Source organism: Macaca thibetana, chromosome 5 (assembly GCF_024542745.1).
Source record: "Macaca thibetana thibetana isolate TM-01 chromosome 5, ASM2454274v1, whole genome shotgun sequence".
NCBI lineage: Eukaryota > Metazoa > Chordata > Mammalia > Primates > Cercopithecidae > Macaca > Macaca thibetana.
In genome coordinates this window covers 75,866,786-75,890,617 of record NC_065582.1, presented here as the reverse complement: position 1 = coordinate 75,890,617, position 23,832 = coordinate 75,866,786, and the positions used below count along the sequence as shown (strand labels likewise).

The 23,832-nt window shown below is 36.0% G+C and overlaps 1 protein-coding gene across 38 annotated transcripts in view; it reads left to right on the top strand.

The window, feature by feature from the left end:
* ANK2 (ankyrin 2) overlaps window positions 1–23,832 on the top strand; it is a 695,484-nt gene that overhangs the window by 497,555 nt on the left and 174,097 nt on the right. For all 38 annotated transcript variants that reach the window (XM_050792405.1, XM_050792409.1, XM_050792407.1 and 35 more), the window contains 2 exons: window positions 10,102–10,200; window positions 12,765–12,863. In XM_050792405.1, coding sequence (XP_050648362.1) covers window positions 10,102–10,200; window positions 12,765–12,863 — 198 coding nt within the window. The remainder of the gene's footprint in view (window positions 1–10,101; window positions 10,201–12,764; window positions 12,864–23,832) is intronic.

Here is a 23,832-nt window from a genome sequence, read left to right as displayed (position 1 = left end):
GAACAGGCAGCAATCTTTGCTGTTCTACAGCCTCTGCTGGTGATACCCAGGCAAAGGATCTGGAGTGGACCTCCAGCAAATTCCTGCAGACCTGCAGCAGAGGGGCCTGACTGTTAGAAGGAAAACTAACAAACATAAAGAAATAGCATCAACCTCATCAAAAAGGATGTCCACACAAAACCCCATTTGAAGGTCAGCAACATCAAAGACTGAAGGTAGATAAATCCACGAAGATGAAGAAAAACCAGGGCGAAAAGGCTGAAAAAAGATTCTAAACAGTCTTTTCCTCGCTCTGTAGAGGTTTCTCAGTACTTTCCACCCATCCCTCTCTGCCCTCCTGGATATCTCCTCTCTCTCTCTCTCTCCCCCCCCCCTCTCTCTCTCTCTGATTGTAAAGAAGTAAACAAATCCTATGATCTCTAGTCTTTTCAAGGTCTCTTATCTTATGGAATACATAGAAGAAAAGAAAAAGGAAACCTTATTTTAAAATGGCAACTTCTTCAAATTGGGGATTCTCTTCTTAGAAAAAAAGGAAATTGTGTAGAATTAAGCAGTGGTTGTCAGATTGATGTGGGCATGATCAGGGCAACTGTCTGTGAATGAACCTGCATATGTGTAAGTGTAGAGCCTCATGTGGCAGTTGTTTTTAGTCCCCACACTCAGTTCGTTTTTTTACCTTTTTCCTCAGAAATGAAAGGTCTTCAGGGTAGAATAAAAAAGACCAAGATGCGGATGAGCAAGAGCCCATAAAGCACACCATGGGGCATAAGGACAATTCCCCATTCCACACCCCACCCCACCCCCTAAACTGTCATTACTTAAAAAAAAAAAAAAAAACTCTTTATGCACGGTCAAGCGGGCAGAGGGGACAGTTTGAAATAAATCCCTGCACCTTAGTGGGTATGCAGTCATTGCTGGAGTCAGTGAAGGCTGTTACTGCCCTTGGGAAAAAGAGAATTTGCAGTGTGATGTTTCCTTTGAGGAATAAAGGAAGACAGCAATAGTGCCCATGGGAGTTAGAGGAGGGAAGCAGGCAGAGAAAGCCATTTATCAGAAAGTTGAGAATATAGTTTCTCTTCCAAAGTAACCATCAGAAGTTTTTCAAGAGATCTGTTATTCAAGTTCCCTTGGAATTATAAGTTTGGACGCCAAGCTAATGATGGTCACTTTGGCCCTTTTTAACAACTCTACTTTTAGTGAAATTTTTGTGTCTTAAAGAAGGCACTCGTTTCTTATTAACTGATTGTGTCCCCAGCTAACAATTTTGCAGTATGCAGACAGGAAAGCAAGTCCCACAAACTGGGAACTTGGAATTTTAGCAGCACGGGAAAATTGAGGGGTTTAAAAAGAAAAGCTCACAGACTATACAAATATAAACAGGGTTAAAATTAAACTTACCAGGGAGGGAGGCTATCGCTGACATATATGAACCAATTTCAAAGAATCATTTATAAACTAGAATTTAAGCTTCAGTGTCATATAATGACAGGAGCAGTGCTGGAAAGAACAAGACCCAGGATTGACACATAATAGATGTCCAATTAATATTTGATAAATGAATGAGTGAGCACTGGACATTGGGCCAGCCACTTAAATCATTCTGAATCTCAAATTATCCACTCATGAAGTGGGAAATAATAATACGTGTTATATCAAATAATAGTTACCTTTATTACATGCCTGTTACATCCTCATCACTGTGCTACAGTGTGTGTGTGTGATGTAGTGTGTGTGTGTGTGATGTAGTGTGTGTGTATATACATATGTACGTATGTATAATCTTCACAACATACTTCTCTACTTTAAAAGGAGATGATTGGGGCCTCAAGTGATACATATGAAAATCAATTGTGTTGTGCACACTCATTTGGGAGACCAAATTATGGCTCTGATGGTTATATTTAGATAGAATTTGGTTAACAAAGTTAGGCTAGCCACAAATGATTATTTCAGCCACATGAGAGTAGCTGGATGGACAAATTCTGGACAAGTACTAACAAGAATATTCCTACTGATTTTGGCTATAAAGTTTCTTAATAAATTGTTATAATTTCTTTTTGATAATTTATAGTCCCGTGGGACACAGGAAAGCTTCTAATACTTAGGAAGGTTCTAGTCATGCCTCCTTACGCATCCACTCTGCTTTCTAGATGGAAAGACCCACATATTATCAAGTTCTGTTTACAAACCATCTCTTAAGGCAGCATTTCTTCTATTTATCGGGGGGGGGGAAACTTTTTTTGGTCCCATAAGAAAATACATCTGTGTGCCTCAGTTTGAGAAAAACTGCATCAAAATTTGAATGTTCCCTTTAAGTGATTCATTGAAATCAACACAATTAGAAACATGACCAAGAACAAAAAATTACTAAATGTTAATTAAATGTGATTATCCAGATGATCCAGAATATGCTTCTATTAATGTTTTTTAGATTGGCACTAAAATAAACATGTAAAATTTAAAAATTATCACAGAACTCTGAGATCCTTAATAACAAAGGCTATTTAAATTAAGTCGTTCCTTCAGAATCTAGTTTCCTCTTGTATGTGTTAATAGTAACCAATACAGGCCTCAGAGAGTGAATGTCTCGTGATTGTGTTTCCAAAGATGGATTTATTTATAGCTGACTTGTTCATGCACTGACTTGCATTTGCTGACAAAATGTAGAGTACCTGGATGAATTAAGCAAACTCCTGTTTACCTTCATACTGTACACATTATTAATTAGCCCATTTATTGTACAAATATTATTGAAGTGCACCTTTTTTGTGCCAGGTACTATATTAGGTGTAGAGGTTACCAATATGAATAGAATTTGACCATTTCCCATGAAAAGTCTTGTTGGGAAGATAAACAGGAAACATGCAAATACAATAAATTGGTGAAAAGAACCAAATTTTATGATTGCTCAGAGGAGAAAGTGACTAAGCCAGCTTGTGTGTCTCAGACATACCTGAAATTGATACCAAATGCCATTTATAGGAATTATTTTATAATGAAGAAAAACAGAGTACCAGGGTGTTATTTAGAAGACTCGGCAAAGCTTTTATTGTCTGATGCTCCCTCCTCTCCTTTCCCACAGAATCCACCATGCCAAATTTGGCTTGTTTTTAATTAAAATTGTAAAAAATGTGGAGAAGATCAGAAGTCATTGTAATTCTCTAATAATATTACCAAACTTTTATATGGATACATTGAAATATAGACTTGGTTTCTAGCACAATGTTAGCATACAATAAATAGTCAACAAATGTTTTAGTATGTGAATACTTGAATTTAGTTACTATTTGTTGAATATAAGCTACCCCTAGTCTATTAATTTGAAAACTCTGTATCATGTTTTATCTGAGTTTAATATTTTGTTAAAAAATGTTTCTTCACTTGTGCCTCGTTAGAAGCAGGAGGATAGGGCACACACTGGAATCCGCTGTGGAATTTCTTTAGTTCTACTCTCCCATTTTGCTTCCTTTCCTTCGAGGTCCTGCCACCTCTTTCTTCTCAATTCTGATCTCATCCTTGGTGCCTGGAGGCGTGTCCACTGCTGGGTGTCTCACTAGAGAATTCTTTTGTTTCGTGGTACATACTCCTTCCCCTGCTTGCCAACCTTGATAAATTCTATGTCAGTAGGAGAAAGTTCAGGTTTTTAATGCCCTCTTTTAAGATGGGTTCATTGAAATGGTAAATGAGTTAGTGATAAACATGCAGAACTAAGACCTAGTCTTTTGGGTTGTATCTTTAAAAACTTCTGGAAATTATACTCTCATTACTTGTCATCTGATCTTAGAAACACAGAATTTTGTTACTTTAAAAAAAAAGCTTAAGGGAGAAACCATTCTAAACCCTTTCCTCCATTTTTACTTAGCATTTACTTTTATTTATTTACTTATCTATCTATTTAGTTATTTTGAGGCAAGGGGTTTGCTCTGTCACCCAGGCTGGAGTGCAGCCTCAGCTTCCCAAGTAGCTGAGATTACAGATGCACACCACTGAGTCCGGCTAATTTTTTATTTTTCATAGAGATAGGGCTCTCTATGTTGCCAAGGCTGGTCTTGAACTCCTGGGCTCAAGCAATCCTCCCGCCTCGGCCTCCCAAAGTGCTGGGATTATACGCGTGAGTCACTGCACCTGCCTAGAGTTCACTTCTAAATGCTAAACTTGGCATGATTTTGACATCATAACATTCTAGAATTCATTTTAATGGTTTTTCTTTTCTAATTTTGATGTATTTGTACATTAAACATCTGCAAACCTAAAAGAAATAATTTTTAGAGACTGAGATATTTTCTATTAGAAAATAGAGCTAATGAGAAGTTGAGGTCTAAAGAAAATAAAATAGGATTATAATGCAGAGGCCATTGGTTTTTGTGTTACGGAGGCCAGGGAGACATAAAGGGGAGGAGGTCTCAAAGTGCAGTTTCTGAGCCAGAATCACCAGCTAGTTGATAATTCAAAATGTTCAGTTCAGGATTATATGAATTAATGCAATTAAGCGCTTAGAACAGAACCTTACACAGAAGAATAAACTGTGATACGTTTTAGCTATTATTTAAATGATTTGCTGCTCACTTTTAAATTTAGTTTTTACATTCCTTTAAACCATAACTATTATAACAAGTAGTTCAAATAATTTTTCTTCTTTGAGCCTTATATAAATGTTTTGTTTTTATACATGTTAAGCCAACTATTAAAGAAATAATTTACCTATATAATCCTTATAAAATTAATTTAACCAAAGAAATGAGAGACTGCATGAAAATGGCATTTACATAGGAGAGTTGAGGCTGCGTATGGTGGCTCACACCTGTAATCCCAGGACTTTAGGAGGCCGAGGCAGGAGAATCACCTGAGGTCAGGAGTTTGAGACCATCCTGGCCAACAGGGTGAAACCCCATCTCTACTAAAAGTACGAAAAAAATTAGCCAGATGTGGTGGCACGCGCCTGTAATCCCAACTACTCGGGAGACGGAGGCAGGAGAATCACTTGAATCCAGGAGGCGGAGGTTGCAGCGAGTCGAGACTGCACCACTGCATTCCAACCTGGACAATAAGAGCAAAACTCCATCTCAAAAAATTAAATAAATAAATACATAAATAGAGTTGAAATAGAGTTCAGTAGTAAAATTGCAACTGTCTGAATTATTGACAAGGGTGACTACTAATAAACCAAGTTCCTTTTACCCATCTGCTTCCTAGGTTTTATTGTAATTCAAAATACTTTTAAAAGATAAATCACTTTTGCATACATTAATACGTTTGCTAGCCTAGGTAAACGTATGTTGAACTCAAAAATGCTCATTTCATCTCATCACATTTAGCTAAATCTTAGTGATGGAACGAACATTGGCAGGGCTGTGGATGGGGAGAGCAGGAATATATACATGTATTACTGTTTGCATCTAACTAGGAAATAATAATACCTTACATTTGTTTATTACTTCATACATTACAAACAGAATTAACCTACACTATTTTATACTCTTACATAAATATCTGAGGTAGGCAGAGTAGGACATTTTCCCTTTTTACTATTGAAGAAACCTTAAATCCTATTGTTAGGACTGGAGAGCCAGCATGGGAGCTCAGATTTCCTGTTGCCCAATGCCTGTGTTCTCCACTCTGCCACTGTCCCTCTCAGAACCCCAAATATGGACATGATTTAGCCAATATTCTCAAAATGAAGAATTCTGCTCCATCCCATTGTCAATCCTCTTATTTGCATCACAACACCCATCTAAAATGAAAATTAAGTTCAGAAAACTCAAATAAGCCTACCAACAAAACCATTTCTTTTCTTTTTTAAAAAATTTTACTTTAAGTTCTGGGATACATGTGCTGAACGTGCAGGTTTGTTACATAGGTATACATGTGCTATGGTGGTTTGCTGCACCTATCAACCTGTCATCTAGGTCCAACAAAACCATTTCTAAATGTCCATTATCCTCCCTTAAGTGATCTTTGTGAGTGCCAATGTTTTATTTATTTGATCTAAAAGGTTATCTAGTTTCCCCAAGATGACCTCCTGTCTCAGGTCTTGACTAAACTTCTTTAGCTTTTTTGTAACCCAGAGCATGCCTGCATGTGCACACACACACAGATGTGTGTGTATAAAAAGTTTCACCAGAAACCCCTCAAATCAATACTTGCCACCCACAGTGCACTCTGTTTTTCTTTATGCTACTTCATGATTTGAACCATGCTGATTAGCAGTCCATTAGATTGAATTTATGAGCAGTTATGCATCATGACCTACAGTCTGAAATACTGGTTTAGCATTTAATTATTTTAAATAAAAAAGCATGGGTTTGGAAATCAGATAGATCTGAGTTTGAATTTTTTGCTCTTCCTCTTATAAGTTATAATGATCTTTGAGGCAAATCACTTGACTTCTGAGAATTTTAGTGTCATCATCTGTAAAATATAATAAAATATGCTGTAATATAATATATGTAAAATGTAATAGTGATTCTTACATCATTAACATTTCTTATTCTTTCATTCATCAAATATTTCTCAGCACTCATAACCTCTTCATTTTTCTTGATTTTAGTAAGATTCCGAAGACCAATTTTTACAGTTTTTTCTTCTCTCAGGCTAATTCACTACCATATTCAGTGTCATTCCCTATATTTTAGGGATTGTATTATTTAAAAAAAAAAAAAAAAAAAAAAGCCCTTGATAGGGCTAGACAGAGAGCAAAGATCAGTGGCCAAAAAGGGACTTACTATCCAGAGGCGCTAGACGGGACCCCACTATGGATGAAGTAGAGATCACGAAGCAGACTATATAGAGTGACATCTTCAAAGCGTTCTTATTCTTTCACTGTGAAATAACCAATAACCTGAACAGCCAAATTCCAAATCTCATTGTAAATATTTTTAAATTAATGAAGGCTTAGTGAATACCACATTAAATTATCATTTGGGAATTTAAAAGAAACCCTTGAAGACCTGAGAGTAACTAATAAAACAAATATCTTCTTGTATCACCTATAGTTTGATTTACTTTGTTAAATCAGGAACCTGTGGAGACCAGCCAAGGACACAGTCAGTTCAGTTAAACTGTGTCTGACAAAGTTGGTGCATCATGTACTTTGCTTTTCCTGATCTTCATAAAAAACTAAATACATCCTTAACCCCACCACAGTGAATAAGTACTCTTGGTTTAGAGAAGCTACTGTGGAAGAGATGGGAAAAGTGCAGATAAAAGATATATGGGTGTTAAGGAGTGAGAATGGATAGAGAACATGTAAATGTGTCATTTTCATTTTTAATTTGATTTTTTTTTCATTGTATAGATTATTTCTTTTGCCATTGTCATTTTTTTAAATTATTTTTTTGCCATTGTCATTTATACTAATGGCACAGTGAAATTGTAGTAATATTTCACAACTATTTGTATCTACATTTATGGCACGTATTTCATCTTGAGAAGAGTTCTTGACTTAGGGGAATCTTGACACTGAAGTCCGTTCAGAGTGGTGGTGAGGACTGAGAGGCCAAGTTTCACTTTCCTTCACAATTACTGCCTTTGGATGTGCCCATTTTCTCTCTATCTCTTTCTTCTAACCTCTTTCAAAAACTTTCAAGAGCTCATATATTTCAGTTGGCTTCTCCCAAATATTTACATTTTCATAGAATTAAAAATGTTATATAAGTTAGTTGTACTTTTCTGATATGCAAAAGACTTAGACTGTGAAACTCTTAATTCAACATGTAACATTTGCAAAGCAGGGCAGCCAGAGATCTGAAAATTAAATCATTGACAATATATGCTACTGTGTAGTTGATTTTCAGTTGTTTAATAATAAGTATTTGGAGGCCAAATATTTATGGGGACAAAAATTACATAATGTGTCTTTACTTCTCCCTTGGAACCCAGCACTGAGAGCTGAGCACTTAGTGGGCACCTAGCAAATGCTTATGGATTAACAAATAAGTTTGTATTAATTATGAATTTATAATAAGGTGAAAAACAGTTTGATGGATGATGATGCAAACATTTAACCTTCATGTAAGTTTAGCTGTATCTTCTTGAATCTGTTCCTTAACTTCTCCAAGTGGACTCCTCTGTGGTTTTTCTGTGTATATCAGAAACACTCAAATGGTTCCATGAGCATTTTTATTGGCTATCTGTTCTACCTGGGGTCATCCACTAGCTTTATATGATCATACAAAGGCAGTCAATGGAGAAAATATTTCATAAAATCAGCAAGAGAAATAGTGAATAGAGCTTATTATAAATCTGATTATGAACAAAATGTTAAAATACTCTTTATAAAATTTGATAGAAGTGCTAAACAAAAAAGATAACTTTGTTCTTTAGGATTAATGTGCGCATGGTTGTTTCAATGTAGCATTATCATCTTTTTAAAAAATCTACCTGATATTTTTAGCCATTTTAATGGTATTATATGGAAATAGCATTATTCTGAAGTTGTGGTATCAAAGATGATATCACGCCTGGAACTCACAGATCTGCAAAGCCCAGCATCAAGCTCACAATAAGAACTCAATAAATATTTGCCGATTGTGTCAAAAGACTAAGTTCGTATTATTTTATCAACATTAACTTACATAAAGTCAATATCAATGACTTATCAACAGTAGCCTGCTTTGTTGTTTCCCATTTGGTATGCAGTATATATAAAATTGAGAGATACTTAAACCATTGCTAGAAATGAGTCTGACATAGTGAAACTGATAGATATATAGAACATCGCTGGAAGTGAATCTATACCGTGATGCAGCTTCCCCAAATTACAATGTTAAAATTATTCTCTCATAAATTTACATTTCAGTAGAAGACTGTTAGATAGCACATCTCTGAACTATAAATCTGATCATATTACATATCATTATCATGCCTTTTGTCTCTAAATTTGGAGGCCCTATCAAGAATATCAAGACTGTCTTGGTTCTCTGACTGTAGCATCATAATAAGATCATTTTATTGACTGACTTCAACTCAGTAGTCAGGAATTAAAAATGAAATATTATTATTATTACTATTAAATGTTACAATATAAGAAGAAGGACAGTTTCTATAACCTTCATATTTAGTACAACTTCTTCTTTTTTACATTACAAGTATGACTCATGGTCATTCTTAGATAAGTACTCTTCTATAACAATCTACATAATGTAAATAATTTCTATATTCCATTTCAACATCCAAAAACATTTATGATTAGCTTCTGAGATTATTATGAAATAACATTTTGTAGCATTACTTGAGTCTATATGATATGTGTAAAACAGTGTATTTCAATTTGCATGGGAAAAATGTTAATTTATTCAGTATCAATATTAGAATACCATCTGTATAAGACAAGTGGGCTATGGAAGCTAATAACTGGCACCATGAACCAGCTGCTAAATTGTCACTTTATTTCTATTGCTCTGTTTAAGCTTTACTACTGTGTCAGTTGAAGACTTTAATCCTTGTTTTGAAGATGAAGAAACTAATATTTATTCTGTTTTCCAGGTTGAATTAACTTAATACTTTCCTCTTAAAAATTTGTTCTTGAGTTTTAAAATCATATTAATTTTCTTCTAAGTTTCTTCCAAATTGTTGGTCAGTATTTTGAGTCACTGAGTGGCTAGTTAGAGTGAGTTAGTTATAATATTAATCAAGGTATAACTGTTGTCTATAAATCCTAGGAGGTGTGGAGTACATCTTCGTAAGTGTGAATAGCACTTAGCAGAGTGCTGCTTTGAGATACAAAAGGACTGAAAAAATCTAAAGCTGTACATGTTCCAGAAAGTGGGCAGAATTTAATTTTGCACCAATACAATAAATGATATAAAATTGTTCCTTTAAATCATTTAAAAAATTTAGAGATTTCTTAGTTTAAAAAAAATTTGTTGAAATGTAGTTGCCAAAATCCATGTTTCTAATGAATACTTACCTTATTGCCTCTCTGAATCTAAAACACTGAAATTAGTCTCTCCTAAATTAATAGATTCAAGATTCTAATGCAAAAAGGAAAAAAAAAAAAAAAGAAGTGATCAGAGTCTGTCTGTTCTCTGGGTTATATGCTTGGCAGGACACTGTTTGCCTCATTACTTCACTTCTTAAAACCTTGTTTGTTTCTTCTCTCAGAATGGACTCAACGCTCTCCATCTGGCTGCCAAGGAAGGCCACGTGGGGCTGGTGCAGGAGCTGCTGGGAAGAGGATCCTCTGTGGATTCTGCCACTAAGGTAATATTCATGCTGGTAGAATATTTTTTTCCTTAGAAAAGTGAGAATTATTTAAAGCTTTTCATTTTCATGTATTTTTTTAGACAAGGTCTCTTTCTGTTGCCCAGGCAGTAGTGCAGTGGTACAATCACGGTTCACTGCAACCTCCACCTCCTGGGCTCAAGTTACCCTCCCACCTCAGCTGCCTGAGTAGCTGAGACTATAGGCGTGCACCACCATGCCCAGTTAATTAAAAAAATTTTTTTTAGTATAGGTGAGGTCTTGCTATGTTGCCTTCCTGGGCTCTAGCGATCCTCCTGCCTCAGCCTCCTAAAGTGCTGGGATTATAGGCGTGAACCGCCACACCTCACCCACTTAAAGCTTCTTTTCCCTCTTGTACATTTCAGAGGTTGGCTAGAATACCAAGATTCTTAACCTGCAGAATTAAAATTAAAACCCTCTCCATTAAACTCTGCAGAGTGAATTGTTTCATTTAAAGACTTATGGGACATGAGTCTGAAAAATCTGTAAACCTGGTTTCTAAAATTTTATCTTTCCCCCTTTGATTTACAAAGAGGATGCGATTCACATAATCCTTTGTAGACAGCAGCACCTGTTTTCCTATGGTTAATTCATTTTTTAAAAAGAAACTGATGTGGGAAATTTCTCTATGGAAATTGAACAAGTAATTTTAAATGTATACATTCAGTTTGGTATGAGACTATGCAGAATCCTTTATACTCTAATAAGAAAAGAGATTTTGGGTCATGGATTGAATTATCAGGGTAATATTAGATTTTATCATCATAATGTGTTTGGTAAGGAAATTGGACTCATTTTTAAAGAAATGCACGGAATGCTTGGTAAACCAGAAACTGTTCCTTGATGCTGCTTTTGCTAAAAAATATTTGAACTTGTCAACGATTCATTTCATAAACAACATACATTTAAAAAACTATCATCAATGGCAACAATCTTTGTCTCTTGAAGGTAAAATTTTATTTGGAAAAATACAGTGCTAATCAGAGCCAGGCCTGCTGACCAAGCCTTGAGTGTGATAATATGGCTGTGGAAGATGCAGAGAGAGAAGTCAGACACTCTGGTCTCTAGATGGGACACTAGTCTTATCTGGAGTAATGAAACAAAAAAAAAGTACAAGAATAAATTAGAAATACGGCCAGTTAACCTGGAATTCCAATGCCTCATGCATAATTGCCAAAATGTGCATTGGTTCTGCTTGTAGTATAGTAAACGGCAATTCTAGCAGAAATTAAAAAACAAAAACAAGCTAACAATTTTTGGCAATTCCACAGAAGTAAACATGTGAATTCATTATATGCAATACATTTCTTACTTTGAACGTAAAGAGAGAGTAAACATTTTTATTAACATTTCTCTCTGGCACATCAAATACATTTTAAACAAATATTTAAAGGATATCTATTTGAAGCCCAGTTCACTGGCTCACATCTGTAATCCCAGCTACACTGAGGCTGTAGCGTGAGGAGCACTCACGTGAGCCTGGGAGTTTGAGGCTGCCACTGTACAACCCCACCAACATCTATTATTTTTTGTCTTTTTAGTAAGAGCCATTCTGACTGGTATGAGACGGTGTGTAGTTGCCCACGTTAGTATAGCGTATTCATTAAGCCAATTATTTTGCTTGCTTAAGTGTTTATTACTATTTTTGTTTTTCCTTTCTTCTAAACTCTATTGATATTTTTAAAATTAGGCTTACTTTTAATCATAGATTAGAATTGTAGAATTTCCCAGAAAAGAATCTCATGTTTTTAAACAGAAAAAAACTGAGGCCCCCAAATATTAAGTGAGTGCCTAATGCTCCCACAGTGAGCTGGAGACAGAAAGAGAACTAGAGTCCAAACTTTATGGCCTGGAATATACTGGTTTCTTTTTTTTTTTTTTTTTTTGTTATTTATTTTAATCACATCACAGGTATTTTTAATCTCTTGGCTTTTATTTTCACAAAAAGTTTAAATTATTTTTCATTGGTGTTGGTGTTGTGGCTGGTAAATTTCGATGTAGCAAATGGTAGAAAATCATTGGTACTGTTATGATTTATGTAAAATTTATTTTTCTTATTCCCAACATATTCCCAAGTGCCCTAGTAGCTGCAAACACAACTATAAGCCGTTCGTTTCTCTACCACTAAAAATTCCTAGGTTTCTTTGCAAGGTGAAAGAAACTCAATGTTTCAGTAAACTTTCTTTTTAGTTAATATTTCTTTGCAGTAGGATTCTTTAGTTGTTGATTAAATTGCATGAATCTCATGAGATACTGACACATACACACACACCCCCTGCAAATTTTTGATTCATTGAAAACAGTCATTCTGTGTTAACACTAATCAATATTGTGAAAATAGAAAAGGAAGACACTATACGAGGTGGCCAAAAATTTTTTTTTTGATGGTAAAAAATAATCTCTTCATAAGTGGCCTACTATCTTGATAAAATAACAGATTTTAATTGGTTAAAGTGATTAGCGAAGTTGAAAATGCCTGCACATTTTGATTTCTGCAAAATTCAGAAACCTTGAACATTTTCTATTTTGTTTCTCCAAAACAGAAGGGAAATACCGCTCTTCACATTGCATCTTTGGCTGGACAAGCAGAAGTTGTCAAAGTTCTTGTTAAGGAAGGAGCCAATATTAATGCACAGTCTCAGGTATTCCATCAGATTTTTCCTGATGTACATACATTTAAATTAGAACAGTTTTGTGAAATTGATTTAATGGGTTTAACTAGCTGTTTTACTGATAAATTTATTATAAGTGCTTTGTTATTTATTTTAGCCAAATTATTTATTAACTTTTATGATGAAGTTTATTTTTTCAACATATAATCTCCCTTTTAATGTAACTTAGCACTTGACAAATGTAAGTCTATCATCGTCTCTAAGTATTTTTCAAAAGAATATAAAGTGCTTTTTTTCAGAATGACAGTGACATCTGAGAAATATGAATTATTCATGCAAGTTTGGTGTTACTCTATAAAAGTATTCTCTTTCCGTAAATTGAAAATATTCTTGAAAGATTTACGTTCCAGTGGAAAATCTGCTATAAGGTGGGAATAACACTACTTTGGTCACTTTACACCCCCAATGTGAGCTTTACTAATAATAAATAGGAAATGTATGGTTTTAAAATGAAATTAAGAAAAAAATTACACAATAATTACTTAATCAAAATTATACTATAAGCTTGATCCACCTCCCCTTTTTTTTTTTCTGGTGGAAAAGGGGAGAAAACGTTGTTTTGCCCAAAACTTTACTCTTGATATCTATTATACCATGTATGCATGTGGGGATTGAGACATATATCTTTATGATAAAATTCATTCTCTCTATTTTTAGGGTTTTCTCTTTTGCCTTTCTGATAACGCAGACTATATCATGGAGGGTATTAGCAAAATACGCCAGCTCTGTTCCATCTGTTCTTTGGGATAACCTCACCAGCTTGCCTTTGAAGGCCATTGTGTAGGAATATGTATTAACTATATAGTTCATTCATTCATTACCTAGGCATGGCTCTAGTTCTATAGATGGCACAAGTTCTGGACCTAGAAAATACAAAAGGCAATGGTTAAATCAGCCCTATTTTCTTTGATTTTAATTTTGGGAAAAATCTGTTGAAATTATGATAGATAAGACATTATTTTTATCTTTGTAATATCATGCTATTTTAATTAGTCACATTTTTTTCCTTACAACTCAAACATTCAGTTGGATGCATATCCATGTTTTAACATGTATTGAGAATATGCCTTAGTCTAAAACCCTTACTAGATGAAATTTTTATAATTTGGTACCTTCTGTAAAGAACATCTGTATTTTTATAAAGTATAATGGCATTTTAGGCTTGGAGAGAAAGGTCCCTGCAGAAGCTACTGCTCCACCATAAGTGATTCAAAACTTTTCTTTTTTAAACTTTATTTTGTTTAGATTCAAGGGGTACATGTGCACGTTTGTTACATGGATATATTATGTAATCATATAGTGAACATTGTACCCAATAGGTAATTTTTCAACCTTCAGTCCCCTATCCCCCTCCCCACTTTTAGAGTCCCTCGTGTCTATTATTTCCATCTTTATGTCCATGTGAACTCATTAGCTCTCACTTCTAAATGAGAACATGCTGTATTTGACTTCCTGTTTCTGAGTTATTTCACGTAGGATAATGGTCCCCAGCTCCATCCATGTTGCTGCAAAGGATGTAATTTCATTCTCTTTTATAGCTGGCTAGTATTCCATGGTGTATATGTACCACATTTTCTTTATCCAGTCAACCATTGATGAATGCTTAGGTTGATTGCACGACTTTGCTACTGTGAATAATGCTGCAATAAACATAAGAGTGCAGGTGTCACATGTTCTCACTCGTAGGTGGGAGTTGAACAATGAGAACACATGTACACAAGGCGGGGAACTTCACATGCCAGGACCTGTCGGAGGGTGGGGGCTGGGGGAGGGATAGCATTAGGAGAAATACCTAATGTAGATGACAGGTTGATGGGTGCAGCAAACCACCATGGCACACGTATACCTATGTAACGAACCTGCACGTTGTGCACATGCACCCTAGAACTTAAAGTATAATAATAATAATAAAAAAAGAGTGAAGGTGTCTTTTTGATGTAACGATTTCTTTCCCTTTGGGTAAATACCAAAAGTGGTATTGCTTTGGGTAGTTACCCAAAGCAGTAGTGGGATTGCTGGGTCTAATGGTAGTTCTGTTTTTAGTTTTTTGAGCTATCCCAATGCTGGCAAACCTTTCTTTATATCAAGAGAACATCTTTTTGCTTTAGACAGAGGTTCTCAAACTTTACTCTGCATCATAACCACCTGCATGGTGTGTTGAAACCCATGTTTCTAGGTTCCTAGAGTTTCTGATTCGGTTCTGGAGTGGAACCTGATAATTTTCATTTTTTACAAGTTCTCAGATGATTCTAATGTTACTAGTCCAGGGACCACATTTGTGAACTGCTTTAGCAAACATGAGGGAAAACTGGGTGTAAGATATTGCAGTAAGATTCACAAGGTATAGATTCAACTACATGACTGAATCAATAATGTACTCATAAAGCATGAAAATGAAGGCCTGGTTAAATTCAGTTGTTCACTGGAGGTTCTCCTAACTTTGACAGGAAATTCGCCTACACATCGGTGCTGTTAAAATCTGTGAAGAGCGTATTTTACTTTTCTCAAAATGACGAACATAGTGTTGTTATAAAAGTTGACTAGTAGTAAATGCTGCAAGGTAAATGCTTGTTAAAGCTATGATACCAGTTATTACACAGTAGTTGTTGGAAACATATATACTTCGGAGGCTTTTCAAGGAGAACAAGCTAAAACCATTTAATCATAACTTGCTTTCAGAGTCATTGAGGCTTTTCTTTATAAGACGTAATCATGCCATATTATAACAGATCTTACAAGAAGGGTGGTATCATTATTAAGATGTTAAAATAATCCCATTTGTTATTTATACTATTAGGTCAATTTAAAATTTATATTACAGAGGATTCTGACAAATAGATTCAAACTGACGTTCATATTGTGCGACGTTTTAGAGTAAGAAAAATTAAAAATTAAATTTTAGAATATTTTTCTAATTGTTTTTCTAAGTCTTTTGATGCGGCCTATGACATTATTTCCTGTATTGAATTTATGTACCCATCATTAATAGTTGAAAAAAAATATTATTACTTAGAATATTTTATAATATAATGATTAAAATTAAAATACATGAAATTATATAAGAGGGTTGATTATTTTGCCCCTGTGTGTGAGCCAATCCCAAAACTGATGGTTTCAGGGCCATTGAGGGCTGATTTGAGTTCCTCCACAGATGTTATTTCTCTCAGTACTGTCTTACGTAAGATACAGGGTTCTTTATGTGACAATATCGGGTGTCAAGTGGATGGATGGGAGACATGCTCATGGCAGTTAAACAGTCTTTTCCTTTTGAGAACCAGAAAAAGGACGTAGGGATCCTGAATGTACAACATAATGTCTGAATTTTGTATTCAAGTGATACCTTCTTCCACATCTTTCTAAGAACATAATTTAAACCATTGAAATGCAGAATAGTCTGAAATTATAGGAACATTGGCAGCTGCATAGTACTATGCCTTTGGCAAACTTCCGAGTTATTTGGAAACAGACTGCTAAAGTTATTTTTGAATTAGGAAGATAAAAAATTTTCTGAAAAAACCTTCAAGGAATATATTCAGTAAAATTTTTCGAATTATAGGTTATAGGGAAATACACACTTAGGGATTTTTCTGCATTTTGCATATAAACTATGAGATTCATGTGAGGCTTACCTCCACATGACACGGTGCCAATTTTGGTAGAGGGTGTCCTTAGTTCATTAAGAGTTCCAGAACACCAGCTGGATCAACTTCAGTACTTTAAATGATATAGTACAATTGATTTAGTAACAATGAACATTTTTCTAAATGTTTTTCTAAGCCTTTGATAAGGCCTATGACATTATTTCCTGTATTGAATTTATGTGCCCATCATTAATAGTTGAAAAAATTATTAGTTGAAATAATTAGTTGAAATAGTTGAAAAAATTATTTTGGTTTCTTTGTTCAGCAGTGGTATCAGTGTGGCCCCTGCTGAGCCAGTTCTTGGTGTGATTTTAAGTATTGCCCCTGACCATGTAGCTCTCTGGCTTGGTTCTGTGGTGTCCTGGATTCAGTGACATGGAGGTCTCATTCATGGTGCCAGAATTATGGAGTTAGAAGTCAGATTATAGAGTTGAGGAATGTTATTTGCTTTGAAGATGATTGTTTGCTTTCTGAAAACACAGTCACTTGCAAAAAATCTTTAGTAGGCATCTCACCCTCTAAATAATCCCACATAAGTGATGTGGGGGTGATTTCCATTTAAGCTGTATGGGACATTTATTTGATCACTTTTATAACCTGCAAGTCTGTTAGACTCAGAGACATGACTTTAAAAAAATTGTTCAAATTCTATATTGTTATCAAAGAAACTCTACTTAGAAAATTTTTTAAAAGTATTCTTAGAATCATGAGTTTCTTTAAATACTTGTAGCACTCTTTGTTGACATTTTGCCTATTGATATTTACCTATCTCTGATTGCAAAAAAAAAAAAAAAAAACATCTATAATTTCTCCAAGCTGGTAAACTTCTTGGGAGCAGATAATTTTTTCTCACACTTCTTTATAGTTTCAGGATTTTGCATAATACCTTGCACATATATGATTGGAGGATGAAAATATGCATGTATACTCTTTATGTATAAATCTTAGCTTTGTTGTGTATTCCAATCACACTTAACAGTAGACAATAATATTAATAATAATACAGGTAATAACATTGACTGCCAGGCATTGTCTCTAGTGTGTTGTGTACATTATCTCTTTTGATCTTCCTTTACTTTATCATTATTGATGACAAATGGAGACTCAGGTGGCTCATTTACTTGCCCATAATCTTCATCCCCAGGCAACACTGGTTCTCATAGTTCCCATAACAGTTCTACCTTCTCTACAGATCTCAAAGAATAATTTTTAAAATTCATTTTTCTTCTAGCCCAGAGCCTACTCAGGTCCAAATAAGCTGATTTTCTTAAAGTAGAATCTATGTAAAAGGTTTAAGATGGAATTTCTCACTTAATATTTTTTATGAACTATAAATACCTTGCAAAATGTTCAAAAAATGAAAAATATTCTGCTGTTACCACCAAGGAAATCTGCCTTTAGGATTTCCCCATTATTATTTTCTCTACAAAAAAATGTAATTTTTAGTTCTCATGTAAGAGAATTTTTTCTTTAGTTACTAATTATGAATATGTTCTCTAAATGTAAAATCATTAATCAGAAGGAGCACGCTAATAAGGCAAAATTGTCTTAAAATATCTGTTTTTTATTATTACAAAGGAAATTGGTTTATATAATGTGTATTGTTACATGATAAAGAGAAGAAAAGGCAAACTGGATCCTGGACTAGACACCATCATCAAACATGAGAAGCTAAGCAAAATTTTGGAGAATGGGTATGGTAAATTTCCTATTCGTTTAGGAAAATGTGGCTTTTTTTTAGAAGAAGGGAAGGACTAGAAGTTCTCACGAGGCTCCTCAAGAAGTTTGTGTCTGGGCAGTCAGTCTGCATTGGAGAAATTTCATTGTAACCAAACTACAGCCCAGTAATAATGTCTTGCATTCAGACCCTTAATGTTAAATTGTATTTTTATTTATTTAATCTCATTTACAATTATGTGAATCAGCAATGAATAGTCTCATTTTGGACATAGAAAAATTTGAGGCACAGGTAGGAAAAACAACGTCTCATAACAGTTAGTGATGGAGCCACAAACCTATGGTCATTGGTACGGACACCTTCCTTCAAATAATCCTAGGTATACCTCAGTCTTTCCCACTAAATTACTTTAACTAGGGAAGTCCAAAACCCTGCTTCTCTAGGCACTTAGATGCTGTTATAACTAAGAGCCTTCCGCAAAGCTGGGCAACTAGTGAGTAAAGAGAGTCAGGTGTACTGGGAGGGTGTATCCATAATCTGGGCTTCATTCAACCATCCACCTCTTAGACTGTTCTTCAATCAAACAAAATTTTTAACATGTGTAAGACTTAAATATAATTTCTGAAACTGTTTGGTGATTTCCTTTTCAATTCATTTTTCTTATCTGTCTCTACATTCTTCTACTTGTTCTTGGAATTTCTTGTTTCCGTCTTCTCATAAGGACTCTAGAAACAGATATTTTTCATTTTCATCTTATTTTAATGTCAAGTGAGTTCAAATAAGATGTTCTCACTTGACATTTTTGATATCATATCTTATGAAAATTTATTTCTATTTTTATTGGTTATTTTTGCCTGTTTTGTGATTAATACTCTTTGTTTTTTCAATCCTGAAAATATTGTTTCAAAAGAAGGCTTTCCTATTTATAACTCGAGCATGATTATATGATTATTTTATTAGCTTTTGTATTTCTACAGACCACGACTATTAATGCCAGTTGTAAGATTATATCACCATTGGTTATACCCCCAGATTTATGGGGGTGCCTACACCCACTATATGCAATGATAAATGTCTTTTCAGGTGTGGCTACCAAGAGTTTTTTCTTCATTGGCCCTAACCCATTGTCACAGATAATGGAATTGAACTGTGAAGAGGAAGGAAGCCCACACAGTTGGCCAGCATGCCCATTACCTTGAATTGCTTCCATATGGTCGTAGAGCCATCCTTGGCTCTGAAAGCAAAAGCTTGTAATGGAACATTCTGTTCTGTGACATATGCACAGAGACACACACATACACAGATGCACACATATGCACACACACACATACACACACAGTGTATAAAATAGGATCCATAGTCACAGATTTTTTTAAAACAGGTTTTAGTTTCAGGGTTTTCCCCCCAAAATATATGCATATGGTTCTTTCTTTCTCTTTTTTAAAAATTTAATTTAATTTAAAGTTCCAGCATACATGTGCAGAACGTGCAGGTTTGTTACATAGGTGAACGTGTGCCATGGTGGTTCGCTGCACCTATTAACCCATCACCTAGGTATTAAACCCAAAATGCATCAGCTAGTTTTCCTGATGCTCTCTCTCCCCCTGCTCCCTGACAGGCCCCAGTGTGTGTTGTTCCCCTCCCTGTGTCCACGCGTTCTCATTGTTCAGCTCTCACTTATAAGTGGGAATATGTGGTGTTTAGTTTTCTATTCATGTGTTAATTTGCTGAGGATAATAGCTTCCAGCTCCGTCCACGTTCCTGCATGGAACATGATCTTATTCCTTTTTATGGCTGCGTAGTATTCCATGGCGTATCTTTCTTAATAAGCATCTTGTCTTTTTCCATTGGGAGTATTACTATCTGTAATACAAATCCTTTGAAGTTCAGATGAAAGCAGGTACTTGCATTTGACAAGGGATAAAAAAGAAGTCAGGACACTTGTGTTTTTGACTCTGAAAATCAGGCCACTGGGTAATTACAAATTTGCAGAGGCATCTGTGCTCCTCAGCACTCCAAGTTAAAGGAAATATGTTTTTTCCAGTTCTCTATTCCTCAATATGCTTGGGAAAAAGATGAGAATTGATGTCTTTAAAATTTTGCCCAGGCTGGGTGCGGTGGCTTACGCTTGTAATCCCAGCGCTTTGGGAGATCGAGGTGGGCGGATCACTTGAGGTCGGGAGTTCGAAACCAGCTTGACCAACATGGTGAAACTGAATCTCTACGAAAAATACAAAAATTAGCTGGGCTTGGTGGTGGGTGCCTGTAACCCCAGTTACTCAGGAGGCTGAGGCAGGGGAATCACTTGAAGCTGGGAGGCGGAGGTTGCAATGAGCCGAGATCGCTCCACTGCACCCCAGCCTGGGATACAGAATGAGACTCCATCTCAAAAAAAAATTGCCAAGAAAGACATTACTATTCCCTATTCCAGTAGAACTCCAACATTAAAATTACTACTCTACAAAGCGCATGCACACACACACACACACACACACACATTCTCACACATCCTAAAAGACAATATTTTCATTTATAATAAAGTGATTTTTTAACTTTTGAAATAAAATTAATACAATTATATTTTGCCTTTATGCTTATTTTCTTGGGTCAGATTGTATGGAAAGGCTGAATCCTGATTGTCATTTTGTTCTGAAATTTGAATGAATAATAGAAGACATCATCACATCTAAAATCTTTGGTAGATGTTTCATTTACTTATCACTACACAGGCCTATCCAAGTTCAATGTTATTGCATTTTAAAAGAACTAAATTTGTAGTCAGTTAAGACTTGTAGGGAGAAAAGTAAATAGTCTCCAAGTTCTGTTAATAGAAATAGACTTCAAATTTTAGATAAGAGTTACTTCTTTTTCTCCCCTTCTGAGTTAAAATGAAGGATAAGCTACTCAAGTAGTAAATGGTTAAAATAGTACTGTAGCATTCTGCCTGTTACCTCGAACCTTACAGCATTAATGTGTAAGTTCCACAACAACTAAGATGTTAGGTGAAACCATCAGGAACCAAAATGATAATCCTTTGAGGCAAGGATCACAAAGCCAAAAAAAAAAAAAAAAAAAAAAAAAGTAAAAACTTGACACTAATTAAAACTTTCCAGTAGAAACTGATTGGAAGTAATTCACACACTCACACACTCAGCAGGTATTTGAGCATCCAGTGTGTGCCCTCGAACATTTGCTAAGCCTACAATGATGAGGTGGGCAGGGGGCATGGGGAAGAAGACCTAGGAAGTGGTAACTGAACTACTTTTATAAAAGAAAGTGTTAATGCACACATCAGGGGTCAGGGGATGAAATGTGCTATGGTCAAATGCAATCATACATGCAAGAACCTAAAAGAAATGGGCTATCTGGAAGCTGAAACATCCAGGGGAAATGCAGTGTATGAAATGAAGCCTGAGGAAGAAAGTCAGATCCTGCAAGACTTTATGAGCCATATTAAGGTTTTCCTTCTAAGACATGTATCCTAATCCCAATGTGAGGCTGGCTTGAGGGTGGAACAAGCTCAGGATTCTGTTTTGGATTCTGAAAACATCACCCTGGTGCAGCTTGAAGAATAAATTGAAGGGAGTCAGGGGCAATGCAAAGCAAATCATTTGGAGACCGTTGTCATGATCTACTCCGTATAAGAGGCGATGTTAGCTTGGAATGGATGATGGAGAAAAGGGGACTGTTGCAAGACTGATTAAGGATCAGTTTCAGAGCACTTGATGATGATGGCCTTTGGAGGTAAGGAAGAGGATAATGTCAAGGGATCTCTCCCTTGCCTAACAGTATAGATGGTAATGCAACACTATAATATAAAACAGTGGATAAAGACAAAGATTTCTCTGTTTATTTTATTTTTTTGAGATGGAATCTCACTTTGTCACCCAGTTGGAGTGCAGTGGCATGATAATAGCTCACTGCAGCTTCAAACTCCCAGCCCTCCCACCTCAGCTTTCTGAGTAGCTAGGACTGCAAACATGCGCCAACATGCTGAACTAATTTTTAAATGTTTTATGGAGACAGGGTCTTGCTATCTTGCCCAGACTGGTCTTGAACTCCTGGGTTCAAGCAATCCTTCCATCTCCACCTCCCAAAGTGCTGGGATTATAGGCATGAGCCACTTTGTTTCTGGTTTTGTTTTTGGTTTGGTGAGGAGAGTAAGAGATCATGAATGCCATTTGAACTGCTTGTTATACATTCCTAAAGGAAATCTAAGTGGTTATTACATCATTTGATGTAAGTGGTTATTAAAGCAGTGGACTCGAATGAAACTGCCAGAGCAGTGAAGCCAGTGAAGGGGCAAAGGGTATACTTCCCCTTCATCCTCTGAAGACTGGCTAAAAATCAACTAACAGAAAGGCAGGTTAATAGGAGAAAAGGAATACAAGTGTATTAATGTACACGGGAGCCATACAAAACTATAACAACTCAAATAAATGGCCAGATGATTGATACTTTTGTACCATTTTGAGAATACAGAAAGAATAGCGGCCTGGAGCATGGCAAAACAAGTTATGGGAGGGAGAGAAGACGAGGTCTGGCTAGCAAAGGAGGTCTTGTTATACAGATGAAACTTCACCAGTAGTAGTAGCCCTTGGAGAAAATAGATGGTGAATGTTTCTCTCAGACCTTTGAAGGTGGCAGACACTCAGTTCACTTTTTCTAGATCCGGACAAGGGAGGGCCTGCAGAGAAAGCCTGGCTGCATCAATGCAGATTCTCTACAGTTGCAAATCTAGCCCCTTTGCAGGGCTACTTCTTTTTGCAGGCCCTCTGAATGGCCATCTCAAAATATGTCAAAGAAGAATATTTGTTATCGAACCAAACTGGGGCCCACTCACCCTGTACAGTAATGCCAGACATCCACACCGAGGTTTGCAGTGGGAGAAAGGAAAGTGTTTATTGGCAGGGTGCCTAGCAAGGAGGATCAGGCAGCTCATGCTTAAATCCTGACCTCCCTGATGGCTTGCAGGTAAGGATTTTTAAAGGCAGTGGTAAATTTCAGAAAGCAGAAGTTACAGGCAAAACTGTAAATCAAAACATGGGGGTTCCACATTGGTTTTGGCCTAAAAGGTCAGGGTATCTTGAAGCGGGGGACTTATAGGTAATAGATTTTCTAATTTGCAGTTGGGTAAGGAAGAGAAGCTTTGTTTAAAAATGTCGGGTCAGTAGAAAAGAATGTTAACCTGGGTTCATGGGTGTGACTTTTTTCAGGCCCCTCAGGAGGAAATGTAAAACAAAGGATGTTGGCCAGAGTTCAGTCCCCCATTCTCCTTTACTGGGGGCTTCTGTGCCAGCAGGTCTATTTGGTGTGGGTCTGGGTTTCTGAGAAAGGAACTCAGAGACATATGTTAAGATGTTAGCTTTTGTGCCTATAGGAGCACCAAACATCTCATGATTCTAGCTTCCTTGGCTGCTATTACGTTCTTGCTCATCAGGTTTCTTATTTACTTCTCAGGGCTAGCTAGTGCCTGGAATTTCCCTTGAAGGAACTCAAGATTGTCCTTTATTTCTATGCTTAGGGGGCCTGCAGGTCCCTAAGAAGGGGTCCCTGCTCTGTCTCATATTTTGGGGATAAAATATTTTGGTTTCCTTTACCAGCAAGAGATAGAAGAGGG